Source organism: Dendropsophus ebraccatus, chromosome 15 (genome assembly GCF_027789765.1).
Source record: "Dendropsophus ebraccatus isolate aDenEbr1 chromosome 15, aDenEbr1.pat, whole genome shotgun sequence".
NCBI lineage: Eukaryota > Metazoa > Chordata > Amphibia > Anura > Hylidae > Dendropsophus > Dendropsophus ebraccatus.
In genome coordinates this window covers 55,872-80,401 of record NC_091468.1, presented here as the reverse complement: position 1 = coordinate 80,401, position 24,530 = coordinate 55,872, and the positions used below count along the sequence as shown (strand labels likewise).

General features: G+C 47.1%; 1 protein-coding gene across 2 annotated transcripts in view; it reads right to left on the bottom strand.

Annotated features, from left to right (window-relative positions):
* Positions 1 to 24,530, bottom strand: part of GNMT (glycine N-methyltransferase) — a 92,353-nt gene that overhangs the window by 25,695 nt on the left and 42,128 nt on the right. For both annotated transcript variants that reach the window (XM_069955225.1, XM_069955226.1), the window contains 2 exons: positions 17,677 to 17,804; positions 16,757 to 16,870 (listed from right to left, as the gene is read on the bottom strand). In XM_069955225.1, the coding sequence (XP_069811326.1) occupies positions 16,757 to 16,870; positions 17,677 to 17,804 (242 nt within the window). The remainder of the gene's footprint in view (positions 1 to 16,756; positions 16,871 to 17,676; positions 17,805 to 24,530) is intronic.

The following is a 24,530-nucleotide window of genomic DNA, read 5'->3' as shown; positions in this document are numbered from 1 at the left end:
ACAGACGGACAATCTTTTGGAAGACCTTTGGGCTCAGCTTCCATTCTCCTTGCCTTAGTAGATTCCTGCTTAAATAGTCGGCCCTTATATTCAGTGACCCCTTTAAGTGAACTGCCGCGAGACTTAGGGTGGTATTACACGGAACGATAATCGGCCGAATTGGCCCGATTCGGCCGATTATCGCTCCGTGTAATAAATGCAACGATCAGCCGATGACAACGATCATCGGCTGATCGTTGATAAAGTTTAGAACCTATTTTCGTCGGGCGCCGACCGCGCACCGCTGCGTGTAATAGCGGTGCGTGGCCGGCGACTAACGATATACATTACCCATCCACGTTCCAGGGCTGCTCCTGCCGTCCGCTTCTCCCTGCGTCCCGCGCGCGCTCTAGCGTCACAGAGGCCTGTCAGCTGATAGGCCGCTCAGCCAATCACAGGCCGCGGCGGTCCCGGCCTGTGATTGGCTGAGCGGCCTACCAGCTGACAGGCTGCTGTGACGCTAGAGAGCGCGCGGGACCCCCGGGAGAAGAGGACGCAGGAGCAGCCCTGGAACGTGGATGGGTAATGTATGCCAGTTTAGCAAGGGCTGCAAGGACATCGGTAACGATGTCCTTGCAGCTCTTGTCAAACGATTATCGGGCCGTGTAATAGGCCCAGTAAACGAGCAACGATCTAGCAGATCGCTGCTCGTTTACAGGTATTATCGGGCCCTGCTCGGCCCGTGTAATACCACCCTTAGAAGTCTTTTTCTGCAAAAGCAAAGATTTCCTAAGCTAGGTTCAACAAACCCTCACTCCTTGTGGTGCCCTGCCTATTTATTATGGCTACCGCGGTAGAGTTATCTGTAAGAATGTTAATATTAGAATTTTTACGTATTCTCCTAACGCCTTAAGGGCTTCCAAGATTGCCGCCAGCTCCCTAAAGTTTGAGGATTTCTCCCTAAAGGAATCATCCCATCTTCCTTGGAAGTCTAGACTGCCCAAATGAGCTCCCCAACCCAAGGGACTAGCATCTGTAGTAACTACCAAGGGGCATCTCCTAATCCAAGACATTCCCACTGTAAAGTGTTCTTTGACCAACCACCAAGATAATCTGTCTACCACACCCCTGGACAATTCAATGTATCTATCTGGACAATTCAATGTATCTATCTAGCCCCTCCGGCCTTGAATGTATCTGTGCCCACGGGACTGCTGGTATAGCCGCAGTAAATAAACCCAATAAGGACAAACCCAATAAGGACATACCCCTTCTGATTGTGAGCCTTGGAGTTCTCACGGCCAGCGACACTGCGGATTGTATTTTTTGAGATTTTTCCTCTGGTAGAAAAGACTTTTGCACAGAAGAGTCTAAGATGATCCCCAGGAATTTTTTCTTTTGTGCTGGAGACAAAAAGGATTTTTCATGATTTACAATCCATCCCAATTTGCCTAAGATGACTAAGGTTCTATCTACCAGTGACTGTAAGGCCACTGCAGAGTCTGCTACCAGAAGAAAATCATCCAAGTATGGGATAAACAAACCTGGCCCTTCCCTGACATGCGCTGCCATCTCTGCCACGATTTTGGTAAACACCCTGGGTGCTATGGCTATGCCGAAGGGTAGAGCCTGAAATTGAAGATGAAACAAAGAACCATCTACAAAAATAGCAATGCGCAGGTATTTTTGAAACGCTCTGTGAATGGGGACATATAAATAAGCATCCTTCAGGTTAATCGATGCCATGAAACAATTTTCGGTAAGCAAATTAACAGTTGACTTAATCGTCTCCATTTTAAACTTCTGATATCTAAGGAACTTATTTAGTGTCTTTAAATTAATAATTACTCTATATGACTGATCTGGCTTCTGTATCAAAAAAAGATTGGAGTATAAACCATGACACCTTTCAGCCTCTGGTACTAGCACCAGGACAGTTTTATTTATCAGAGAAATAACTTCACCTTCTAAGGTCTTTTGACCTAATTCCCCCATGTGATTTCTCGTCACCAAAAACGGGTAGGTGGTAGTAACACAAAATCAAAAGTAATTCCTTCTTGGATGTAGCTCAAAACCCATGTACTTCCACAGATCTTGGCCCATTCTTTAACAAAAAATCTTAATCTGCCCCCAACCTGTTCTCCTGGTTTACTGGGAGGTAGGCTTTTTTCCTGTGTCAGATTTCTGATTGAAGAGGTACCCTCTGGATCTACTTGACCCTCTTCCTCTTCCTCTATCTGACCCTCTGCCACGGAAGTTTCCCCTTCCTTGTGCACGAAAGGACTGGGACCTTCCAGGGTGCTACGTAGCAAGAAACCCTTTCTTCTTATCCCCTGCTTTTTCCAATAAGTCCTCTAATACTGAACCAAATAAAATACTTCCCTCACAAGGAATGTTGCAGTTTTGTCTTTGCCGCCGCATCCCCCGACCAATTTTTAAGCCATATAGCCCTCCTGGCTGAGTTGGACAGGGCTGCTAACCTTGCGGAAAACCGCAAAGTGTCTGCAGAAGCGTCAGCTAAAAAAGATGCTGACTTTTTTAACCGAGGCAGGGATGCTAACAGATTTGCACTAGATTCCCCTGACTGCAACTCCTCCTCTAACTGTGCCAACCATACTAGCATGGACCTGGCCACGCAGGTGCCTGCTATGCTTGGCCTGAAGGACTCTGCTGCTGCTGCTTCCCAGGTTCGCTTTAAAAACCCGTCCGCTTTTTTATCCATAGGGTCTTTCAAAGTACCCAAGTCCTCAAAAGGCAGGGAACCCTTTTTTGACATCTTTGCAATGGCCACATCTATTTTCGGGGGATGGTCGTTGAAAGGGTATTTCTTTTTTACTGCCCTAGGCACAAACCCCTTTCTGTCCGGTTTGGACCATTCCCTCTTAATAAGGGCTGAGATACTTCTATGGACTGGGAAAACTGTTTTCTTTTTCTCTTCCAGCCCCCCAAACATGATATCTTGCACTGATTTTGGAACCACTTGTTTCTCCAGTTGCATGGTAGAGCGGACCTCCTTCACTAAAAAGTCCAAGTCCTCTAAGGGGCATAATGGCTTCCCCGTTGTGCCTTCCTCTGGAATGTTTGACTCTTCTGAACCAGAGTTGTTATTCTCTGCTCCCCCCTCCAATTCATGATCAGACTGTGCCGCACCTGAATGCGATGCACCTGCTGCATTCAATGCCGGGGGAGCTACTGCCACTGGGACTACTTTTAAGGAGCTCTGGATTTCTTCCTTAATCATTTCCCTATAACAGGAAAAATATACACATATTCAGCCATCTGCTGACTAACAATAAGGTCAGCAAACACCACCAGCATAATTTCAGGGCTATTTTATGAGGGAACACTCACTTCATAGGTGCTAGCAGAGCAGACATATTAGGAACTTCTGCTGCCACCATCTTGTTTACACAGGAGTCACATGTAGGGCGATCCGTGTCTGAAGGCAGTCTGCCCTTACAAATCCTACACTCCTTCCTGGTGCTCCTTGAGGATCTCTTAGGCTCATCCTCCTAAAGATACATTACATCCATTTAATCATATAAATCTTGTTTTACCTTAAAAGAGGCAACCCTTAGCCCGCTGGTACCCTGGGTTTCTTCTTCACTTCCGGAAGTCCCGGAGCTAGGCCGCAATGCCTCCCAGCTGCTTCCCGGTTATCGAAACCCCTCCGCGTCACCGCACAATGTTTTCCGGTGTTCCGATGCTCCGGCCGCTGACTGATTTGGGTTCCTCAGTCCTGTGGTGAGTAGGTCTTAGACCGAACTACGGCCTCTAGAGCGTCCTCCTTAGCCTTACCATGGCCCCAGGGAATAGAGGGAGCTCCGGTCTAATCTGACACGTTGGCTCCAGGCTTCCCGCAGGGACAGGAAAACCACTGAGGAGGAAGAGGAGGGCCTGCTCTTTTATATCTCTAGGTTTCCTGTCCCTGTGGGGGCAGAGTCCCTCTCTCTGGTTCGTGCTGTCATGTTGAGGGGGGAAATTTGCTTTGTTAATTAAATATTAAGTATTACAGGGATTGGTATTATTGCCGGGGATCGCTAATACCAGTCCCTGTAATTGTGGTTTAATGCTGCTTCCCTGCTTTACCAGTTGCATTCCAGAGGTGTTTGCTTCATTTTCTAAAGGTGTCATTATGGACTTGGTGACCTCCAATTCTAACCTATAGACTTTAATGGGGTTCGATATTCGATTGAACAGTCAAACATCCCAGTCTATTTGAATAGAATTTTGAATATTTCACTATTCTTTCATCTTTAGTAATCATGTAAGCTTTCCGCAATAGTACTAATGCCCTTTGTGCCCCTATGTAGTAATCATGAATATGCAAAAGAAAAGCCTGTGGAGCCTCATTGATGAGTCTCGAAACACAGGACTAGCCAGATATCCCTCCGGGAAGGACCCAGCCAAGGGGCGGCTCCTGTAAGGAAACCACCAAAACCACCATATTAAGTGGCCCTATAAGTCAATGTAATGACAAGGGAAACACCAAGGCCAGGTAACCATCCACATACAGCTGTTTAGGGGTGTTGCCCCTCATCATTGTGGAGCAGGATTATGTCTAGGTGGAAGCAATGCCTAGTAGAGCCATAAGAGAAACAGATCGCTGATCTTAGGGAGACCAGCCAAATGATAACACTGCTGGCTGCTAGTGAAAGTGTTCAATGCAGTGAAATCCTAGGTGCACTGATGAGGGGCAACACCCCGAAACAGCTGTATGTGGATGGATACCTGGCCTTGGTTTTTCCCTAGTCATTACATTGACTTATAGGGCCCCTAATATGGCGGTTTCCTTACAGGAGCCACCCCTTGGCTGGGTCCTTCCCAGAGGGATATCTGGCTAGTCCTGTGTTTCAAGACTCTTCAAAGAGGCTCCACTGGCTTTTATTCTGCATATTCATGTTTCCCAGGGGGCAATGAGCACTTTTACTAGCAGCTGGCAGTGTTATCATTTGGCTGGTGTCCCTGAGATCAGCGATCTGTTTCTCTTATGAAGTAATCATGCAACCTCCCCTCAATAGTAGTAACACCCTACTTTAGCCAATTAAAAAAATACTACTGTAAAAAAAAAGTAAATGAAAAAAAAAAAAACCAAACCTTTCACTAATGTGGTCCTGGTCCCCATGATGAAAGAAGGGGCTCTGCCCTCATCCTGCAGCCTCTGAGGGAGTAGTGGATCAGGGAACTGCCCCTCCATTCCAGGCAACTGCATCTGGGACCAGAGAAGGAAGATACCGCCAGAAGAGGGCCGAAGATCCAAGGCAACAAATCTGGGTTAGCCCTCTATATGCCACAAAATAGAAATACCCCTGATATTAACAAGTGAAACACAGGAATACAAAGATTTTTGTTGCCACTGAACAACTGCATTAGACATTACTATCCTGACTATAGTACATAATAATATTTATTTGTATAGCGCCAACAGATTCCAATGTGCTTTTTTTTTTTATATACATACAGTACAGAGGTTACATAATCCACAGTTGAATAATTAGAATAAATAAAAATAAGATAAAAATACAAAGTGTAAACAAGACCTATTCTTTGGAGCTAACAGACTACAACTGGGGTCGACACTAGGCACAAGTGCTTTATTTGTCCATGGTCCCGCCATTGTACATAGTCGGAAGGAACAGGATGAGCTGGTCACATGTCGATGTCTGATTGCAAGTAAAATGTATAAAGTGCATGGAACAGTCAAGAGATATATAGTGAGAGGACGACAGAAAGGGGAACAAGTTTAGGGAATGTTATAAGCCTGAAGAGATGAGTCTTCAGGATGCGCTTGAAACTGTGAGTATCGGGTATGAGTCTGAGGTCTTTGGGTAGGGCGTTCCAGAGAACTGGTGCAGCACGAGAGAAGTCTTGGAGGTGGGAATGAGAGGTTCTGATTAGTGTAAGATCATTAGCAGAGCATAGAGCACAGGAAGGATGATAGGTGGAGATGAGGGAGGAGATGTATGGAGGGCAGAGTTGTGGAGATGAGGGAGGAGATGTATGGAGGGCAGAGTTGTGGAGATGAGGGAGAAGATGTATGGAGGGCAGAGTTGTGGAGATGAGGGAGAAGATGTATGGAGGGCAGAGTTGTGGAGATGAGGGAGGAGATGTATGGAGGGCATAGTTGTGGAGATGAGGGAGGAGATGTATGGAGGGGCAGAGTTGTGGAGATGTATGGGGGGCAGAGTTGTGGAGATGAGGGAAGAGATGTATGGAGGGCAGAGTTGTGGAGATGTATGGAGGGCAGAGTTGTGGAGATGAGGGAGGAGATGTATGGAGGAGCAGAGTTGTGGAGATGAGGGAGGAGATGTATGGAGGAGCAGAGTTGTGGAGATGAGGGAGGAGATGTATGGAGGGCAGAGTTGTGGAGATGAGGGAGGAGATGTATGGAGGAGCAGAGTTGTGGAGATGAGGGAGGAGAAGTATGGAGGGCAGAGTTGTGGAGATGAGGAGATGTATGGAGGGCAGAGTTGTGGAGATGAGGGAGGAGATGTATGGAGGGCAGAGTTGTGGAGATGAGGGAGGAGATGTATGGAGGGGCAGAGTTGTGGAGATGAGGGAGGAGATGTATGGAGGGCAGAGTTGTGGAGATGATGGAGGAGATGTATGGAGGGGCAGAGTTGTGGAGATGAGGGAGGAGATGTATGGAGGACAGAGTTGTGGAGATGAGGGAGGAGAAGTATGGAGGGCAGAGTTGTGGAGATGTATGGGGGGCAGAGTTGTGGAGATGAGGGAGGAGATGTATGGAGGACAGAGTTGTGGAGATGAGGGAGGAGAAGTATGGAGGGCAGAGTTGTGGAGATGAGGGAGGAGAAGTATGGAGGGGCAGAGTTGTGGAGATGAGGGAGGAGAAGTATGGAGGGGCAGAGTTGTGGAGAGCTTTATGGGTGAGGGTGAGGAGTTTGAAGTAAATTCTGGACTTCATGGGTAACCATTGCAGTGACTGGCACAGAGGAGAAACATAAGTGTAACGGCTGAAGATGAGCCTGCCTGCTGAGTTCAGGATAGACTGAAGAGGGGAGATTTTAGAGAAAGGGAGACTGATAGTAGGGAGTTACAATAGTCAAGACGAGAACTGATCAGGGCGACAGTCAAGAGTATGAGCTGTGACAATGGTGAGAAATGGGCGGATTCTGGAGATGTTCTTGAGATGTAGATGTTGATCGAACAGCGGGAATTTTCAGGTTCAGACTTTTCATTCAAAATCGATGGTTCGAGTTCGAAGGAACCTGAACATTCCCGCCGTTGCAATCAACTCTAGACAGGAGCTGCAAGAGCTTGGATATAGGGGGTAAAAGATAGATCAGAGTCTAACATAACCCCCAGACATGGAGCTTGATGCACAGGAGTTATGCTAGTACCACAGACTGAGAGTGAGATGTCGGGTTTGGGTTTGTTAGCGGGAGGGAATATGAGAAGTTCAGGTTGAGTTTGAGAAATAGAGGCCATAGCAGGGGTGTAACTAGGATTCATGGGGCCCCATAGCAAAAAAACTTTAAGGGGTCCCCCTCCCCTTTGCACAAAAAAAAAAAAATAATCTTTTGTGACCAGAGGCAGAATCCTGCCTGCAGCTACAAAAGTTACTGGCAGAGCAGAGACCCAATGGCTGCTTGTTCTGTCAGTCCACTGTATTTAAATTGCAGGGTTTAGGCCAGGTTCAGACTATGTAAGTGTGCGGCTGTATTTGCGGCTGTAATTGTGCTGCGGTATTTTTGGTGGTTCATGCGTACGCTGGAAAGTATACGATATACGGCTGCACAGTGCACACTATGTATGAATCTACGGCCCGATCCCGTAAAAAATGAACAAGACCATTGTTTGCGGCTGGAAACGCAGCCGCGTTGACAGGCGGTCCGTACGGAGTACTTCAAAAATAGCCGGCAATGATGCCACATAAAAAATACAGCCGCACAGTTACATAGTGTGAACCTAGCCCCCAACTGCATTAGGAGCCCTTATGGTTAAATGCATACTATAGGTGCAGGAGCAGACTACCTTCTGCTTCACCCCTCATGTATTGCAGTGCGTGAGTGACCCAATGTTCTCTTACATGCTGCAACACAAAAAAAGTTAAAAAGGAAGACAAGATTTCTATTTCACTGCTCCTGCACTGATAACCCCTGACCTCTGGATGGAGCTCTGCACATTTTCCTACTTGATTGCAGCAGCTGGAGATAAGAGGTCAGGGGGTATCAGAGCAGTGAAGCAGAGATCTCCTTGTCTTTTACTTATTAACCCTTTTTGAGTTGCAGCATGTAAGTGAACACTGGGTCACCTATACCCTGCAGTACATAAGGCTTTAAGCAGATTATTGACACTGACAGATTATTGACACTGACACACAGAACTTACAGCTCAGTCTTCTTCTTCCTCTCTGTCGGGCTGCTCTCCACACTGTTAGGTTGAGGACCTTTGGGTCATGTAATCAGGTCCTTCACCCTCTCTCTCTCTCCCTGCAGGCCCTGCTCCATCACCTGTGTCCTCTGATGTTCAGCGCTCACCCTGCACTACAGTGAGCAGGCTGTACATTGAACCACCGGCCCCTCTCCCTCTCTGGGCCCCTACAGGCACTGTGGTCCCTGGCACTTGCCCAGATAAGCCCTTTGCTGATGCTGGCCCTGTTCTCCACCATGTGATGGGCACGGTCGGCTGCCACCTTTCCACGCCATCAGTTGCCTGAAGACATTGGAATTACATCATTTTATATCACTCTAAAAGCCTAAAGCAAAGATCTACAATAGTGCTAAGCGTACCGTGGTCCCAGCATCACCGGCTGATATATACATATAAAGTTGGGCTCAAAAATTTACATACCCAGGCACAATTGACAGCATGACAGCCTGAAGTCTTTTGTGGTATTTGTGGATGAGGCTCTTTATTTTGGGTAAAGCTGTCCATTCTTCTTGGCAAAAAGCCTCCAGTTTCTGTAAATTCCTGGGCTGTCCTGCATGAACTCCGGATTCCCACATACACATGCATGCTCAGAGCTGCTGACAGCTATCCCTCCGGATTCCCACATACACATGCATGCTCAGAGCTGCTGACAGCTATCCCTCCAGATTCCCACATACACATGCATGCTCAGAGCTGCTGACAGCTATCCCTCCAGATTCCCACATACACATGCATGCTCAGAGCTGCTGACAGCTATCCCTCCAGATTCCCACATACACATGCATGCTCAGAGCTGCTGACAGCTATCCCTCCAGATTCCCACATACACATGCATGCTCAGAGCTGCTGACAGCTATCCCTCCAGATTCCCACATACACATGCATGCTCACAGCTGCTGACAGCTATCCCTCCGGATTCCCACATACACATGCATGCTGACAGCTGCTGACAGCTATCCCTCCGGATTCCCACATACACATGCATGCTCAGAGCTGCTGACAGCTATCCCTCCGGATTCCCACATACACATGCGTGCTCAGAGCTGCTGACAGCTATCCCTCCAGATTCCCACATACACATGCATGCTCAGAGCTGCTGACAGCTATTCCTTTCAGATTCCCACATACACATGCATGCTCAGAGCTGCTGACAGCTATCCCTCCGGATTCCCACATACACATGCATGCTCAGAGCTGCTGACAGCTATCCCTCCGGATTCCCACATACACATGCATGCTCAGAGCTGCTGACAGCTATCCCTCCGGATTCCCACATACACATGCATGCTCAGAGCTGCTGACAGCTATCCCTCCGGATTCCCACATACACATGCATGCTCAATGCAGAGAGGCAGGATACCCTTCTAGCAGTGGCCTATTAGTAGGCAGCAGTGTCGGACTGCTGTATTTTGGGCCCACCAGAGGAAATGATCCTTGGGGCCCATCAATAAAGAACCAATGAGAAGCGAAATGCCGACCTGCCGAACCTTGACCCCTTTCCTTGATTCATCAGTATCTGTGACAACTTCCTAATAAACAACATGTTTTCAGTCGAACTACAACTCTCAGAATGCCCTAAACTTATAAAGCTCTCCATGTATAAGAATTGTAGTTTCTGAGAGGACGACCCTTTAAAAATGATGGTTATGCAGAGGATCGTGGTGGCTGAAATCTGTGGGTCACAACCATCAGCTCTGAAGGTCAGGCAATAAATCTCTACAGCGCCAGATGCTATCCGAGGATTGTCTATTCACTTTATTAGAATTCCCAGCATATTCTGAAGGCTGTAGACTGTCAGTAAATGCTGGGAGTTGTAGTGTCTGCAGCTGTTGTAGTTGAAGGACCCTACTGTACATTGGATGCTGTATGGTAGATCAGAATACTTAGATCTGTAGGGGATCAGTGTGTGGAAGTGACCTCATCATACCGTCACACTGTTACTAACCAAATCAGTATAATCAAGAATAATATTACCAATACCACCAATTTACAGTATAAGAAACAAATATTTTTAGTGACTAATACCACCATACCATTACCAATATCCAGTATACCAAGACCAACAATAAGAGAACATAATTAACAAATATTATCACAACCCCTTCACCACCACCTCCATACCATTACTAAATGACATCCATTCTATAAATACCAATATCCCCACATACACTGATCCATTTAGAGGTAGATACTAATGGTACACAGGCTCTACACACCATGTAAGTTATTACAGTGCAGTTACATCCACTGACTCACAGGGGAAGTCTTCCATAAGTCACTCACAGATGAGGTCTTCTCCGATTGCGGCCGCTCACTTTTCACTTTCTTCTCTATCTTGCTGGGCCATCATGAAGACTTTTCATGGACACAACGCATTTCCTAAGAATCTGCCTGACAAATATTTTAACCCCTCCCCCAACATTATCCTTATCCAAAGGCCACATCTGTTTTACATGGTAACTTTGCTTCCTCTGTGCCCCAATATAAGCGATTAGCCCCAGTGTGTGCCTCCAAATAGTCTGTCCCTCTGTGCCCCATATAATAGATCTTCTCTAGGCAGTGTCCCCCAAATAGTATTAGGCTACTCTACATTGCTCGCCTATAGTCGTCAAGCCCGTGTCACATTTAGTAGTTTGGCCCCTCTGTGCCTCCCTCTTCTCTACGCCAACATAGTATTAACCCCCCCCTCTATGCCTCCATATAGTATAGCCCCCCCCACTGTACTTTCATAAAGTAGCAGACCTCATATTGTACATGTGCCCCTGTGCCGCAGCCCCCATATAGTATATACCCTCCATGCAGCAATTCCCATATAGTATTACTTCCCATCCCCATATAGAATAGGCGCCTCTGTGTAGCATGCCCCTAGATAAAATAGGCCCCTCTTTGTAGCATCCCTCATACATATAGGCATCCCTTCCATATAGAATAAGCCCTTCTGTGTAGCATCCCGATCATATAGAATAGGTCCCCCTCTGTAGCATCCCCTTCATATATATAGGTCCCTCTGTGCAGCATAGCCTTCATATAGAATAGGTCCCTCTGTGTAATATACCCTCCATATATATAAGCCCCTCTGTGCAGCATCTCTCCATGTAAATAAGCCCATCTGTGTAGCATCCCATAATATATATCCATGAATCCCCTCCATGAAGAATAGGCCCCTCTGTCCAGCATCCCCCATATATATAGGTCCCCCTGTGCAGCATCCTCCATATATATAGGTCCCTCTGTGCAGCATCCCCCTATATATATAGGCCCCTCTGTGCAGCATCCCCCATATATATAGGTCCCTCTGTGCAGCATCCCCCTATATATATAGGCCCCTCTGTGCAGCATCCCCCATATATATAGGTCCCTCTGTGCAGCATCCCCCATATATATAGGTCCCTCTGTGCAGCATCCCCCCATATATATAGGTCCCTCTGTGCAGCATCCCCCCATATATATAGGCCCCTCTGTGCATCCCCCCATATATATAGGTCCCTCTGTGCAGCATCCCCCCATATATATAGGCCCCTCTGTGCAGCATCCCCCCATATACATAGGCCCCTCTGTGCAGCATCCTCTCATATATATAGGTCCCTCTGTGCAGCATCCCCCCATATATATTGGCCCCTCCGTGCAGCATCCCCCCATATACATAGGCCCCTCTGTGCAGCATCCCCCATATATATAGGCCCCTCTGTGCAGCATCCTCTCATATATATAGGTCCCTCTGTGCAGCATCCCCCCATATACATAGGCCCCTCTGTGCAGCATCCCCCCATATACATAGGCTCCTCTGTGCAGCATCCTCCATATATATAGGTCCCTCTGTGCAGCATCCCCCCATATACATAGGCTCCTCTGTGCAGCATCCTCCATATATATAGGTCCCTCTGTGCAGCATCCCCCCATATACATAGGCTCCTCTGTGCAGCATCCTCCATATATATAGGCCCCTCCGTGCAGCATCCCCCCATATACATAGGCCCCTCCGTGCAGCATCCCCCCATATATATAGGCCCCTCTGTGCAGCATCCCCCATTTACATAGGCCCCTCCGTGCAGCATCCCCCATCTACATAGGCCCCTCCGTGCAGCATCCCCCCATATACATAGGTCCCTCTGTGCAGCATCCCCCATATATAGGTCCCTCCGTGCAGCATCCCCCCATATACATAGGCCCCTCCGTGCAGCATTCCCAATGAAGAATAAAAACAAAATAATAAAAGCCTACTCACCCCTCACAGTGCTCCCCAGGAGTCTCTCTCCTTCCTGGACCTCCGGCTCCATGCAGCTTCCTGGGCTTCATTCCTCTTCTGGCCTCCGCTTCTCTCTGCTCCACACCGGCGTGCATCCAGGAAGTGACGTCACAGGGAGGAGGACACTCTAGCTGACGGCTGACGTGCCTGCGTCTGCTGCCTTTGGAGGGCAGTTTAAAGGGGCAGTTCTCACAAAAGGCACAGAGAGTTTATTTATTCTAGACTCCAGATGGTACAAATAGCATACTTACAGTTACTATGCACTCCTAGGGGGACATTTATTAAGACTGGTGTACAAGTAATAAAGCCTCGTCACCTTTTCCCTGGCCGGATTTACTAAGAGGTGCATGCCTCTTAGTACAGCCAGCTGGCCCTGCGTAAACCTTTATATATGAGTCCATGCTTCCTCCCCGCCTTGTCCGCCCCATGCCTATCAGGCAAGTGGGGGATACAACTGGCGTACCGCATGATGATAAATCTCTCTCCTAGTGTTTATACAATGCTGTTATAAATGCAGTAAATGCTGCCGTCACACAGACCCCAGGGCAGTGTTACCGTCACACAGACCCCAGGGCAGTGTTACCGTCACACAGACCCCAGGGCAGTGTTACCGTCACACAGACCCCAGGGCAGTGTTACCGTCACACAGACCCCAGGGCAGTGTTACCGTCACACAGTCCTCAGTGCCAGAGTTTGGTAATGTGATTCCCTTACTTGGCATGTTGCTTAGTGTAGCATTGTACACTATGATACTGATCAGTGACTTTTATGACCCTCTGGAATCCAGAGCTGGGACCTTCTACCCTCTCCAGAGGCGTCATCTGTGCCTGGTAATGTGGTCCCACCCTGCCCCCTGCTAACTGATGAGGCACAGAAGGTGGTAGCAGGGTAGGTAAGTTCTGTGTGTCTTTGTGTGGGGGAGATATAGATTCGAGTAGACGTAGTGTGAGTTCAACAGCTTAATACTCAATGAGGTTAACCTTAAAAACCTCTACCCCAAGATGATGTACTAGAAATGGAAAAAAAAAGGAGTAAAAGATCCTCTAATTAAAGTGTCACTGTCGTTAAAATTTTTATTGCAGGCGATTTTAAGAAACTTTGTAAATAGGTTTATTAGCCGAAAAATGAATTTTTATCATGAAAAAGCAGTTTGAAGCTCTCCCCCCTGTCTTCATGGTTTTTCTATGGAGAGAGAAAGTAAAGGCAGCAAAACAGGACAACAAAGAGTTCATTTACATTCACATCACGGGCTATCTCCTCTGCAGTCACTACTGACCTCTCTGACCTCTAATTAGGGCTCTGAATAGCTCCCCCGCTGAGCAATCCTTTGCTGCCGCTAATCTCCCTCCTTCCCCCTCCCCCCTTCATAGAACAGACAGATCTGACTGATGAAAAAACAGTCAAGATTTCCTGATTCTGAGCAGTGGATGACAGAAAGGAGAGGAGGGGGAAACCTGGGAAAAGGCTTTTTACATGCAGATAATGGCAGATTTGCCTAATAAACCCAATTACAAGGTTTCTTAAAATATCCTGGACTATTGCTTTCTGCAAAAAAAAAATTTAACAACACTGACTCTAAGTATTAGGATATTTAATGTATCTAGAAATATCTAAAAATGTTGCAGAAATAAATCATATATATATATATATATATATATATATATATATATATATATATATAGACAGTGCATAAATTAATAAATTGATGAACCATAGACAGCAAATGAAAGACATAAATGTAAAAAAAGAAACAAAATTAAAAACAAAAAAATGCTAAAAACGCATAAACAGTATAAAAAGATAATTGATAATGCAAAAAATGCAAAAAGAAGATGCAGAAGTTAAAGGAGAAGTCTGGCGAAAAATTCTATTTAAGTTTTGTATTGCCCCCAGAAGTTATACAAATCCCCAATATAGACCTATTATGGCAAATGCTTATAAAGGGCTTTTTTCCCTGCACTAACTACTGCATCAAGGCTTTACTTCCTGGACAACATGGTGATGTCACTTCCTGGATAACATGGTGATGTCACTTCCTTGATAAAAAATGGTGATGTCACGACCTGACTCCCAGAGCTGTGCAGGCTGTGGCTGCTGGAGGGGATGATGGCAGAGGGATGCTCAGTGTCCCTCCAGTGTCCCCCTGCTATCATCCTTTCCAGCAGCCACAGCCCGCACAGCTCTGGGAGTCGGGTCGTGACATCCCCATGTTATGCAGGAAGTGACATCACCATGTTATCCAGGAAGTGACATCACCATGTTACTCAGGAAGTGAAAAAATTTTGCTGGACTTCTTCTTTAAGTTCATTAGGAGTTCATAGATGTGGTTAATGAGATAAATTAGTAGGGTTAGCTGATAATTCATGAAGTTCATGTATCTTTTGTGTATTCAATATTGTTTGTTGTTGTCAGGGAAAAGATACACTGTAAAGGCCACAAGAGTTTAAATTTGTAGTGAGTTGCCGATGTGATATATATCAAAACACACAAGACATACATTCAAGTTGTGGTGTACAGCTCCTGGAACATCGGAACTACACTGCGGGAGAACAGCTTGATTTAGCGGGAGAACGGCACCCAGACCGTGCGGGAGAACAACGAGCGCTCCACATACACCACAATCTATGAACTGCTAATGAACTTAACTTCTGCATTTTTAATTCATTTTAACGTGTTTTTAGTGCATTTTTTGTTTTTAATTTTTTTTCTTTTTTTTACATTTCCTTTTTCCATTTGCTTTTCTATGGTTCATCAATGTATTAATTTATGCACTGTCTATATATATGCGATTTATTTCTGCAACATTTTTAGATATACAGATTTGGCTGGACATGAGGAGAGTAAGCTGCAGCGCTCTTGCTCACCATGTTGCTGTGTATCTTATATGTCTAGCGTCCATTGCATTGCCTGTTCATAGATCATGAGCCCTTTTTGTGACACTCAGGACAGTGTTGCCTTCACACAGCTCTCAAGAACACAATGCCATTAAATAAAAACTCATGGTAGATATTTTTGCATTGCATACTAAACCTTTTCCTGAAAGACCTTTGTTAACTATTTCCTTAAGCTCCCATCCAGTCCAGTACACAAGGGAACCTGACCCGACTACCCTTCGGGCTTCAGGGCGGCCATTCTTTGGCTGCACACCTCTCATCACTGACTAGGCCTACTGATATCCTCCAACACTGAGAGCTCCCAAAAACCCACTGGCCCCAAAAAAGCTGACTCCTCCCATGGCTGGCAATATGCTTACACGGCTTAAGTGACACCCCGCATAGAATTGCACAAGCTGCGAGGTGAATATTTAAAGTGACACTGTCACCCTCATTATTCATTTTTCAATCTATAAAGATGTGTGTAACCCGCATATAGCTCTCTGCATACCTGTTAGTTTTTTTTTTTTTTTCATGAGGCGGGTTTCTGTGAAATTGTAGCTTTGGTGAGCTTCTTCTAGCGCCACTGGGCGGGGCTTAGTCCCTGAAGCGCCACATAGCCCCGCCCATTACAGCGCCATTGGCCCCATCATATGTCCCGGCCGCCGCTCACAGTTTTGAGGACTCCTTGACGTCGGGGACGTGCGTGTCCACATCCCCCGGCGTCTTGCGTGTGCGGGTCCGTCATGTGCCGCGCAGGCGCAGAAGGTGACCACCTGGTCACCCACAGCCGGGCTGTGCGTGCGGTCGCACAGCCTGCGGATTACACCAGCCGCACAGTCCCTTGTTGTTGTGATCGCTCCGGAGTCCTCGCTGCGGCTGTGAAACCCTCCTCAAAGCCAGCAGCTAGGCGCAGACATAGTGCGCAGGCGCACTGCGGTGGTCCTTTTCAGAGCACCGCCCAGTGGCGCTAGAAGAAGCTCACCAAAGTTACAATTTCACAGAAACCCGCCTCATGAAAAAACTAAAAAAACTAACAGGTATGCAGAGAGCTATATGCGGGTTACACACATCTTTATAGATTGAAAAATGAATAATGAGGGTGACAGTGTCACTTTAAGGACAGTCTCCATGAGAACATATTAAAGTGCCTAAATGCTAACCACAGGCAGCAGGTGTACTCCTGACAGCTCACATCATAGGAACCAGATCTCAACACTGTCTGTATTGTTAGGACTAAACCATTCTGTTTTCAGGGAGTTACCTTTAAAATCCGGCAGATGTGCAAATGAATTCCCCAGGCAAATCACAGCATCAAATCCCCTTCCAGGGCAAGAGATGTCCTGATCCAAAGACAGCCAGTTACCTTCTTCAATGACTGCAACAGGCAGAGCGTTATTAGTAAAGACAGATGCCAACCCCTCAGCGTGACCCCTCCCTATATCACACATAAGATCCATCACTCATCACACTGAGTAAGTAAAATTACATATTACCCTTCATTACCTACCTCTATTCAGGAATATTTCCTCACCACTGGTGGTCACTACAAGGTGTTTAGTGCATTAATCACTGATTCAATGATGAGTGATGGATAATTTAAGTGGTGTGAGGTAGGGATCGTACACATGGAGGTTATTCTATAGACATCATACATCTGGGGGCAGTGTGAACTTGATTTTCTCCAACATTTCTAACTATCCTATGTGCAAAAATAGACACCATCACTGTCTGTGGATGGATACCTTACTTGGGTATTTTACAAGTCCTGTCTTTATGATTGTGCCTTGTTGGAAGGTGGTTTCCTTGAATGGAGCCCCTCCTTGGCTTGGTTGTTCCTTTCCAGTAGAAGACCTGGCTAGCTCACTAAGAAAGACGTGATGGTGTCTCCGAAGTATTTTTGATTTCCCAGGGGGTTATGTTCCTAGATTCACTAACGTTAAGGAACACCTTATGATGTCTCTGCAGTGTTTTGGTTGATCTCCCTAAGGGTCTGTACCGTTCATGACCCGTGATACCCCACTACAGATCCCCCCACACACACACACACACACTATGTGTCCCATCATCTATATTTACTGTGACCAGTGAGACCCCACTACTGATCCCCCATCATCTATATCCTCCATGACCAGTGAGACCCCACTTATGATCCCAACACATCTGGCGAGAATCTCTCCTCACCCCAATTGTCAAAAGCCGGCTCTTTTCTTCTGTTCCAGCGAGTCTTCAAGGCGTACTTCAGCATCTTATCGCTGGCATCTACACTGACCACAGAGAATCCTTCTTCTACCAACATCTCCGAGTCCACCCTGAAGAAAAGTGTAAGACCATGAATGACCATGGCGGTAACGGGCAAGCAGCTAATGGTTCCTACCATACAACACATCAGACAGGGGAAACCCTAACAGTGATGCTGACAGATACAGCATCCCTAGGAGGACTGTCCCCAACTCAGTTGGGGCAATGTACAGCTTCCTGGAAGGGGAGAACAATGCATGAATTATTACTACATATTATATGACACAAAAGGAGAAAACAGGCTGCACTGCTGTCTATGGAGGAGGAGAAACACTAACAGTGATCACAGGCGAAATGTATAGTGACTATTGATCGTACAGGATGGCAGAGCAGTGTAATCAAAACAGAACAGGAGGATATATATTTGTGTATGTGTATAATAGGCAGGTTTACATTCATTTACTGTAGATTTTCCAACCACATCGGCTGGAATTTTCCTCCCAGTGTCCACTACTCTTTCAAAAAAAAAATTCATTTTCTCATGTTTCTCCTGATCTTCCCACAATGATATCACATTTGTTCCCTTGTTGTTGTGTTTATTTTCTCAAAGAAGTTCTCATTGGGGGTGCAACTAGTGCCGCAAAATAAATATAGGTGTCAGTAAGAATACATACGACTTCCGGATCCGGCGCAGCAGTGGCGAGCCAGAGCTCCTGCTAGACCCCAGCCTGTATCTGTCGCAACTGTCCTACGGACGACAGACCGCACACCTGCTGGCACCAGAAGATCCCAGAGGGTCGCGATGGACAAGTTTGTCCAAAAAAGGGCACCGAAACAGCCCGTCACAGCGGCTACAATAAGCGTGCCGGGTCCAAGATGGCGCCCGTAACAGGGGAGGGAGGGAGGAGGAGGAGACGCTTCAGACATGGAGACGGGCCCAGCTATGCTGCAGCAGCTTCAGGTCAGACACAATGAAACGAGGGACACACAGGGATCCCAGATCACTGAACCGCAGACCCTCACCACCAATCTCCCTCCACAACCAGCTGCAGCATCAGCCTTTGATTATAAGCAACTGGCAGCTGAAATGATGAAATTAATGTCACCAGAGGTGCAGAAATCGGTGGATCAGATCCACCATACAACAAATACAATCTGAGCTTAAGGATCACACTGCACGCATTACTACATTGGAATCCAGAGTATCTTTCCTAGAGGATGAAAATAAGGAGACTCAGGATCACTTACAATTGATGGAAGACGAGATGTCTAGGGTTAATGAAAAGCTTGAAGATTTAGAAAAGATTGAGACGTAATAACCTGCGTCTGGCGGGGGTAAGCGAAAGGGTTTTACCCTCGGAATTACAAGCATTCTGCGAGAAAGATTTACCCAAAGCGCTGGGACTGCAACATCCCTGCAGGGTAGAGAGAGCGCACAGGTTGGGGCCCTGCACCCGATACACGCACCCAGACAGAAGCTTCTAACATTGCTCAGAGACCGCACCAAGTCATCTTTAACCCCTTAAGGACCGGGCCTAAAATGGCCTTAAGGACCGGAGCAAATTTTATGAATATGACCTGTGTCACTTTATTCATTAATAACTTCGGGATGCTTTTACCTATCCGGCTGATTCTGAGATTGTTTTCTCGTGACATATTGTACTTCACATTTCTTGTAAATTGGAGTCGATACTTATAACGAATCTTTATGAAAAAACCCAAAATAACGTGAAAAATTTTTAAAAAATGCATTTTTCCAACTTTAAACCTTTTCTGCTTATACAGAAAATGGTTATGCCACATAAATTATATATTAAATAGCATTAGCAACATGTCTACTTTATGTTGGCAGCATTTATTAAACTATATTTAATTTTTTTTAGACAATAGAAAGCGTAAAACATTAGCAGCAAATTTCCAAATTTTCAGTAAAATTTCAAAATCAGATATTTTTAGGGACCTGTTCAGGTTTAAAGTGTATTTGAGGGGCCCGTATGTTAGAAAGCCCCAAAAAGCACCCCATTTCAGAAACTGCACCCCCCAAACTCTGCAAAAGCAGATCCAGAAAGTTTTTTTAACCCTTTAGGGGAGTCACAGAAATAAAAGCTAAGTGTGTAAGAAATTTGAAAATTTTAATTTTCTGTGCAGAGATTTTATTGTAATCCAATATTTTTCATAATTATAAACTTATTACCAGAGAAATGCACCCCAATATTTATTGCCCCGTTTCTGCAGTTTATAGAAATACCCCATATGTGGCCCTATTGCGCTATTTGACGCAACCACAAGCCTCAGATATAAGGGAGTGCCTAGTGCATTTCAATGGCTCCGTTATATTTGGTCATTTCTGACTGTACCACTTCAGGTTGGCAGAGGCTCTGGGGTGCCAAAACCTAAAAAACACCACTAAAGGGACACCATTCAGAAAACTACACCCCTCAAGGAATGTAACAAGGGGTGCGGTGAGCATCTGGACCCCACAGGTGCTTCACAGATTTTCCCAACAATATGGCGTGAAAAAAGACAAAAGTATTTTTTACACTAAAACGTTGTTCTAGACTTCAATTTTTCATTTTCACAAAGGGATAAAAGGAAAAAAAAAACACAAAATATGTAGCGGAGTTTCTCCAGAGTACGGAAATACCCCACATGTGGACATAAAGTGCCAAGCGGGCGCAGGACGAGCCTCCAAAGGGAAGGAGCGCCAATTGGCCTTTGCAAGCTGGATTTTACTGGAATGGATTTCAAGGGCCACGTCGCATTTACAGAGCCCTCGTGCTGCCAAAACACTGGAAACCCCCCACAAGTGACCCCATTCTGGAAACTACACCCCTCAAGGAATCTAACAAGGGGGGCAGTGAGCATATGGACCCCACTGGTGACGGGCACAAATGTGGAACAATGTGACGTGAAAGTGAAAAATTTCATTTTTTCACTTTCACGGCAAAAATGTGCCCGTCATCAAGGGGTCCATATCCTCATTGCACCCCTTGTTAGATTCCTTGAGGGGTGTAGTTTCCAGAATGGGGTCACTTGTGGGGGGTTTCCAGTGTTTTGGCAGCACAAGGGCTCTATAAATGCGACATGGCGTTCATCATCCATTCTAGCCAAATCCAACCTCCAAAATCCAAATGGCGCTCCTTCCCTTCGGAGGCTTGCCCTGCGCCCACATGGCGCTTTATGTCCACATGTGGGGTATTTACGGACTCGGGGGAAATTGCTCTAAACATTTTGTGTGTTTTTTTCTCTTTTAACCCCTTGTGAAAATAATAAATTCAAGGCTAGACCAACATTATAGTGTAAAAAATGTAATATTTCATTTTCACGCCACATTGTTCCATATTTGTGTCCGTCACCAGTGGGGTCCATATGCTCACTACACCCCTTGTTACATTCCCTGAGGGGTGTAGTTTCCATAATGGGGTCACTTGTGGGGGATTTCAACTGTCTTGGCAACACAGGGGCCTTTTAAATGCAACATGGCCCCTCGAAATTCATTTCAGCCAAATCCAGCCTCAAAAAACCAAATGGCGCTCCTTCCCTTTGGAGGCTTACCCTGCACCCGCATGGCGCTTTATGTCCACTTGTGAGGCATTTCCGTACTCAGGGGAAATTGCTCTACAAATTTTGTGTTTTTTTTATTTTTTAGCCCCTTGTGAAAATGAAAAAATCAAGACAAGATTAATGATTTAGAGTAAAAATTTAAAACAAATTACACCAAATGTTGGTCTAGCCTTGATTTTTTTCCATTTCCACAAGGGGTTAAAAAAGAAAATAAACGCAAAGCGTGTAGGGTAATTTCCCCTGAGTACGAAAATACCCCACATGTGGACATAATGTGCCATATGGGCACAGGGCAAGCCACCAAAGGGACAGAGCGCCATTTAGAGGCTGGAATGGAGGATGGAGGCCATGTCGCAATTACAAAGCTCCTGTGCTGCCAGGACAGTAGAAACCCCCCACAAGTGACCCCATTATGGAAACTACACCCCATAAGGAATCTAACAAGGGGTGCAGTGAGCATATGGACCCCACTGGTAACAGGCACATATGTAGAACATGTGCCGTGAAAATAAAAAATACAACTTTTTTCATTTTCACGTCTCAAATGTGGCCGTCACCAGGGGGCCATATCCCCGCTGCCCCCCTTGTTAGATTCCTTATGGGGTGTAGTTTCCAGAATGGGGTCACTTGTCGGGGGTTTCTACTGTCCTGGCCGCACAGAGGCTCTGTAATTGCATCATGGCATCCTCTAATGGGAATGGCGGCCATACCTATTTAGCTGGGGAAAAAGGGACAATTCTAATTTATTTGGGGGTATTAGGCCAATTATTAGTTTATAAGGTTGAAAATGACAGGTGTCGGGGGCGTGGCGAGCCGCTGAGGAGAATGGACGTGCAGTGAGGGAGCTCCTCAGCCACACAGCTGCATTACAGGGACCCAGACCTGCCTTACCCGACCCAGCACCCCCAGCATATGTGGAGGGGCAAGAGGGGGACCCCCAGACATCGGCCGCCTCCAGCGGGACCGGATTCCGGGGCTCCGTCGGCGTCCCCGTACCTCACACGGGGCGCCGCTGCTAACACGCCGCGACCGCGGCCATCTTTCCCCGCCGCTCCGGAGGCCCGAGACTCACCTGGGAACCGGGGGCCTGGAGACCCGCTCCCATTCGCCGGCCTTTCCGCTGAGCCACAACCGCAGGCGCTGTCTATCCAGACCCTGGAGCCACGCTGCCCTGCAGAGTCCTCTGTGCAGCCTGAGGAGGCCGCGGCGCCATCTTGCTTTCCGGAGCGCGCCTCCGGCCTGGTGGGTGAGTTAACCCCTTCCCTGCGGCCTGCCAGCAGCCAGAAGATATCCCTGCTTCATCCCACCCCCGAGACTCTCCATCCCAGTGCCTTAGAACCCCACCATCCTCCATCACCCCCCAGTGACCTTACAGCCAAATCTCACGGGCTCTTAAAGGGCCAGCAACGCATTTCTGCCTACATGATGGCGACCCCAAAACCGCCTAAAAAGGACAAAACTAAGGCTGGCAATAACAACCAGGATGTCACCCTGCCTAGAACCTCTCAATCTGTCGCCCGATCTGGGGTCCCGCGTAATCAGGGGGGACGGCACTCTGACTCGGACTCTGAAGCTTCCCTACTGGGGCCTGCATCCCCCCAGGGTGTTCGGGACATGCTTTCACAATTGCCTACGAAGAGTGACCTGCTAACCCTTATCACTGAAGTGAAAGATGCGTTAAGGGTTGAAATCGCCGCTGTCCGGAAGGACATTCAGCACATTGCACTAAGGGTTGAAACCCTGGAGGATGACCATGACTCTACCCGGGCATACATTTCTAGCCTGCACTCCACTGCCTCCTCACAAGCTTCTGCTTTGGATGATATGCAGCGCCACATTGAGGATCTCGACAACAGAGGCAGGCGCAATAATATCAGGGTCAGGGGTCTCCCAGAGGCGACACAGGACAATGACCTAGAATCTACCCTGGAGGGCCTCTTCAATATGCTTCTGGGCGAGCCATCTACCCACAAAATTAAGTTTGATAGAGCTCACCGGGCCCTACGACCCAGGAACTCTTCCGGCCCACCTAGAGATGTCATCTGCTGCTTGCATGATTATACATTGAAGGAAAGCATCATGGCCAAGGCCCGTTCCCTCCGTGAGCTGGATTTCTACGGTGCCCAAATACAGCTCTTCCCGGATCTCTCCTGGATTACCCTCCAAAAGCGACGGCTCCTGCGGCCTCTGCTGACTACCCTCAAGGACCATGATGCTTCCTACAGATGGAATTTCCCGTTTGGCCTTACTGCAAGACGGGATGGACGCTCTGCTGTTCTCTGCAGTCTGGTGGATTTGCCTGTGTTTTGTGACACCCTGGACCTTCCAGTCCCCAAAATCTCTGACTGGACGGTGGCTCCCCCCCCCCCCTCCCCCAGGCACTCGGCTAGCCAGAAGAGGCGACGTCCCAGATCCGAGAGTTCCCTCTCCCCCCCTGGTCCTACTGGCTGAGGGAGGATCCCCCCCCCCCTCCATGATCTGTTATAGTGATTTACATTGTTGCTGATATTCTGGGTCCCTTCTTTTCGTTACTCATTTGTTATATGTAGCTGTGTGGTCGTATTTGACCCTCCTCTTCGGAGTATTCCCATGTTCTTTGTTCCCCTCAGGTGGCGCCCTCTTCCCCCATGGGGCTGCCAGTTGACAGCCATGGTGCTGTTTTGGCATTTTTTTCTGCCTCGTTGCGGGCCGCTTAGGCTTGTTTTTTGGGCCTTGCGCCCTTCCTTTTCTTGGTTTCTCGTTCCTGTTTTTTGTTGTGTATATGTGTCTCTGTGTTTTCCCTCTTGTTTCCTCCCCCCCCTTTTTTCTCCTTTGCCCCCTAGGGTTCCATGTTGGCCGATGCTGCTCTGGAGACTGCTTCCTTTCACCCACTGGGACGGAGTGAGTACCCTCATCTGCGTTAGTATTCTTTTATCCCCTCCCAATGGCTAAGTGTATATCCCTCAATGTCAAGGGCCTAAACTCTGACACCAAAAGACGCCTTCTCCTGAGGGAACTCCGCAACCTACATGCAGACGTTGCCTTCCTTCAGGAGACGCACTTTGATCAGGAGGCAACTTTTAGGTTTGCACGCCATTCCTATCCCACTGTTGCTTCGGCCTCTAGAGGCAATAAGACGGCGGGAGTGGCCATCCTATTCTCTCACAGGTGCCCCATACAGATTTCCTCCTCCTATTCTGACCCGGGGGGGAGATATGTTATTGTAGACGGCACCCTACAAGGCCGCCAATTTA